Source organism: Belonocnema kinseyi, chromosome 2 (assembly GCF_010883055.1).
Source record: "Belonocnema kinseyi isolate 2016_QV_RU_SX_M_011 chromosome 2, B_treatae_v1, whole genome shotgun sequence".
In the NCBI taxonomy this organism is placed as follows: domain Eukaryota; kingdom Metazoa; phylum Arthropoda; class Insecta; order Hymenoptera; family Cynipidae; genus Belonocnema; species Belonocnema kinseyi.
The window spans coordinates 8,528,402-8,533,691 of NC_046658.1; the positions used below are offsets into that span (position 1 = coordinate 8,528,402).

The window sequence follows — 5,290 nt, forward strand, 5'->3', positions numbered from 1 at the left end:
ATGTGTATGTATCAATAAATGTTTGCATATACCCGTTTAAATTTCTGTTAAACATATATAACCCTTTGCAGTTTTGGTAGTTATAGCTTTTCATAGCTAAATTAACTATTTCGAGGATTTTCGTGGTCGCTGATCATGAATCCAAAGTCGGTGTTGTTATTTTTTTATTTTATATGTGTGTGTGTGTATGAAGTGGCTTATTTCACGCTTGTTTAGCGATCGATAATTGCCATATTACCCATGGTCGCAGAGATCAAGCAGATTTAGATATTTAGAATTAAGATGGTTGGTATTTTACCCGAAAATGCGCGACTAGAAATTCCGTTTTCTCAGGTTTTCTGCGGCACAATGATTGCCGATCTGAAAGCTTCGGAAAGCTTTGGTCGTCTTCTATTTATATCTCGATCCCCATTTGAAAGAAATTAAAGGAATTGGCTATTTTGATGTTTCAAGTGATTCTTAATTTCATGCATACGTAGATTTTGAGGCTACGTTTTTCAGCTGTATATAATATGGATATTATTATTATTATTATATATATATAAACATATTATTATATATTAATATTATAAATATAAAATATTATATTAATATTAATGACTAGTTGTCTAACTTTTAATAGAAATAGTAAAATTTTCAGAAAACAAATTTTTTCAACTAAATTGATGAATCATCAACAAAAAAAGTAAATTTTGAAATGTTCAAATTTTTAAATTTTGAATCGCTGTAAATTATTAAAATTAATTGATAATACCTTGGGCCGTTTTAAGACATCCTAAAATATTTCAAATCCTGTAACATCTCTTGAAACTTTTAAAAGCTCTTGAAACTTCCTTTCAATCTAAAAAATACCCTGAAATATTTCAAATCCGTCAAAATCTTAATCTAAATTATTGAAATCAATGGAAAATTTCTTGGAATCTATTAAAATATCCTAAGATATAGCAAATCCTTTAAAATCTCATATTAAACTACTGCTATTAATTTAAGATTTCTTGGAACCTTTAAAAATACTCTCAAATATTTCAAAACTTTTAAAATCTTTTGAAGCACCTTTTAAATATTTCTAAAGTACTTTGCAATTTTTTTAACTGTCGAAAATGGAATAATGTTCAACAAAATAGTTAAATTTTTTAACAAAAATTTAAATTTCCACCAAAAAAGCAGAATTGTATACGATTTTATTTTCAGGAAAAATAAAAAAAGAATCATCAACGTCTATAGGAAGCCTTGTATTTTTCTTTCTGTCATTATATCTAGAGTCCATGCTATTGAGAAATAAATCCAGAGGAACACTTGAGAAAAGAGAAGTCAAAACAAGAGACATCATAATATAACCATCCGAAATAATATTGTTTATTTTGTCTTTAAATTCCAATGAACTTATTATGAAATAAATTTAAGGTTTCGAAACTTTATTATTAAATTTTAAATTCATGAATAAATTACTAGTCCGGAAGAAGTCGTTTTAATCGAGGAAAACTGCTTTGACTATTATTTTGATTATTCTGGGATCCATGTCGCTTACTGCCTATCGTTTTGCGGTATCTGTGTTTTGGGACAAAAATCTGTTTGTTGCTAGAGAATCGAAAATATACGTTTCAAATTACTGTAACTGAAAAACTCTGTGTTTATACTCGAAACGCACATTGCTAAGTTCCCTTTCCACCGAACCCATTTCATTTCTTATAGTTTATGGACTGATAATTGGTCTGCGTTTCAAGATCTCAGTTGCATCCCGATCTCCACCGAAGTAAGGAAAGGCTCCGGAGTTAAGCGAGACGTTTACTAATTAGGGGTTCAAATGTCGACTACGAGGATATCGAGTGTCATCTGGGTTTAATTCGTCACCTGCGAGACGATTGGGATAATATCTATCACAGGGTATATTTGACAGGATTTTTACTCCTTCGGACCTTTGATTAAGCAAAACACGCGAACGGGGTTCAACACGATTGATAGCAGAACTTTGATGATCTTGATTTTGGTTCGATGAAAGTAGCCTCTCTAACAGCTAATTTTGTTGGGAGATTGAATCCTCGAATCGGGTTGTCAATATTTTAATTCTGCGTTCTAAGACACTAGTTTCAATCTGACCCGGTATTAACTGCCCGGGTCGTGTAGGAGTCGCTAAGCGTGAGCCCCGTCCCCTTTCTCTCCTCGCTCCCATTGGCAAACCGGTGTTAGTTCTGTGAATAATTGGCTCGGTATTAATTCGAAGCTGCGTATTCATGTCTGTCTCGCTTATGTCGCCTTCGGCCTCTGCCTAGTTAGTTTCTTTTAACGAAACCGTCTGGTTAAGGGCTGCCGACTTTCTAGCTTCGGCAGTTTTCAAAGACTTTTCAAATAATTGATTAATCAAATTGTGCTAGAAAAGGTAAGAGCTGACTAAAGCTAGTCGAAAAAATCAATCTGGAAGTAACTGGTCAACCCCGTCGATGATTCATAGCAAAATTCATCATCAACAAATCTGTTAGACGATTGAATTATTTATTTAAAAAAAGATTCCAATTTTATTAAATAAAAATAAAGAAGCTGAATAAGGTCTGATTTTCTTTAGCTATGGACAAAATTTTAAAGTTTGATTTTATTAAAATAAATCAATTTTTTCGAAAATCAGGGAAAGACCTAATATCGACAGTTTCTAAAAATAATTCAAAATACAATTAAAGGGTCGGAAATCCAGGGAAAGACCTTCAATATTAGACAACATTTAATTTCTATTTTAATAATCTTTTAATTTAAATTTTATGACTATATTCTATATTAAATAACCAGAAAAAGATCTAAGCAAGACATAAAATTGATGATAACATTAGAATGAATGGAAAAAATTAAACATTAAACAATGCAACAATATCCTTCCACTTAATTTAGGAAATCAAATAATTAAATAAATGCTCAGGGCGAGACCTGAACGTCGAAGCTGACAATTTAATTTCACATTTACAATTCTGAATATTTCCCTATTAGGCACGTAATTTTAGAACGTAATTGGAGCGTTCAAAAAACGCTTCCTGGATGTACTAATCAAAAGACATTATTTGAACATTTTAAAAGCTAACCTAAGTCAGCCCAAATAATATTCTAAAAACGTTTTATGTTCGAAATAAGTCTTTAAGATATCTCTGAAACATTATATCTTCGCTGAACGTTATATGGACTGACTTAGAACATATTTTTGGTGTTCTAATAATGTTGTTCCACGTTTTTGCCCACTGGGTCGTCTTATTCGACCAAAAAAGTTTAATTTAGATTTTAATCACATAATAATGCCACTCAAGTGATTTATTTACATGTTTCTTCACACCATGTATTTATTATTTGGTAATTTTCAAGTCTATAATCGACTTAAAACTCTTACGTTCAAACCGTATATTGATGTGGTTTAAATTATTTTGCTATCGTCAAATAACAAGAGTAAGATCTTTGCTACTTGACTTCAGCCGAAGATAGGTAATCGACAGATAATTTAATAAAATTTTAATTTCATGCATAATCTAGAAGCAGTAAGGAGATTCAATTAGAGGCTATGGAAGAAAAATAAAGCATTTTACCGACAAATTTAAATAAAAAAATTATTATACAATCCAAAGTGGACTTTAATATGAAGATTCCCATCTTGATGTTTATAGGAAGTTCAATTGTTGATATTGTAAATTAAATGAGGACTGAAATAATTTCTTGTCACACGGGTATCAATGAACAAAAATTCCTGCGGTGCGAAACATAGAATGCGTAATACTTTTTTCACTAATTACAAAAAAGTGACGACCACTTATGTTAGAATCATCTGAACAAATTTTTATCAATACTTACATAGCAATTTTCTTCTTCTCTGAAAATTAGTTTCACATGGACATGCCCAATCACTGTATCGTTTATGGCTCTAAAGAGATCGCTTATCTTTCTGTAAATACATGGTCGATAGAAAGACACTAACGGTTTCCTCCAGACACTACCAAAGAAGATACTTTTATCTTTTTCTCTCATTTCGTTATCTTCAAGTTCTTCACGTTTAATTTTTAAAATTAAATTAAATTTAAATTTAAATATAAAATTTTTTTAGGCAAGTCTTCTTTAAACATTTCAGACTCTTGGCTCTCCATCTGCACGTCATTATCGCAATCGTTACCTTGAGTTTCTTCTTCTTCTCCTACTTCCTTCCTGGTTTTATTCACATTTGGCAAAAGGGCTACGATGTGAGAAAGTATTGGTAAAATCATAAGCGAATGACCTAATAAAAAACCTAATGTTTTTTCTTGTACATTTCCAAACATTAACATCTAAACTTAATTTCATATGATACTCTTCATGACGATAGTGTATACAAGGTGTGCAATGTGTTGTCTGTTTCAGGAGTAATGAGGAATTCTGATTTATGATCAATCTTATATCTCATTATGTGTATATATTTTTATTTCACAATATTTTTATTTCAAACTCTTTTATTGAAAGTTATGTTTACCAGGTTAAAGTCGTCACTTACTTAAAAATTTCATTACATTATAGCAAGAATATTCTTGCAAATATACATACATCGAAAATACCGGCATAATGTTTTGAACGCTGCAAATCTTGAAAAATCCAAAAAATCATGGTGTAGGAAAAGTTTATCATAGGAAAGATTTTTTTAGACCTTAGAAGAGTAAGAAGGAAACTCGAGTACGGCGAGTATCTCCTTTGGCCCTCCGGGCCATCCCAAACTGTCAGACAGATGTATCACTACCTGGTGCAGAACCTGGCTTGCCTACATCACCCCCAGCACCGCTGCCATCACCATCTGCACCTGCACCTTCTCTTCTATACAATGAATTACCAGTTCCTCTTGCTGATAATCCCCGAAAATCCAGGTTGTACTGAAATATGAATGAAGACATTTCCATTTATTAAAGTAAAACTTCTTATTGTGCAATTCAACAAAAAATAACTTCAGATAAAGAGCGAAAACAGAGCTCGAGCTTGGTGGTGGCGTGGGCAACATTGAATGTAATGTCACATTCAGCAATCTCTGTACAAGTCCCGCGTGAAGCTTCGGAGATTGCCAAAGGACCCCGGACACATTTATGGAAAATATGGTCCCGGTTAAATTGGCTGAAACTGTATTATAATGTAGTTTACAATATCCTCATCAAATAAAGTCCTTAGACACTGGTCCATAAAACGCGAGGTTTCGAGACATGAGGGACCAAATGTCACTTTCCATGGACGTAAGAGGAGTTCCACGGAGCCTCGAAGACTTTTTGGCACTACGCTCAGGGATCATGCCGAATTCTCTGTTACTTTTATA

General features: G+C 32.4%; 1 protein-coding gene across 6 annotated transcripts in view; it reads right to left on the reverse strand.

The window, feature by feature from the left end:
- Positions 1-4,477: 4,477 nt before the first annotated feature.
- The window catches only part of LOC117167137 (alpha-catulin), a 453,685-nt gene continuing 452,872 nt past the window's right edge, over positions 4,478-5,290 (reverse strand). For all 6 annotated transcript variants that reach the window (XM_033351828.1, XM_033351833.1, XM_033351832.1 and 3 more), the window contains one exon: positions 4,478-4,859. In XM_033351828.1, the coding sequence (XP_033207719.1) occupies positions 4,710-4,859 (150 nt within the window). In that variant the 3' untranslated portion in view covers positions 4,478-4,709. The remainder of the gene's footprint in view (positions 4,860-5,290) is intronic.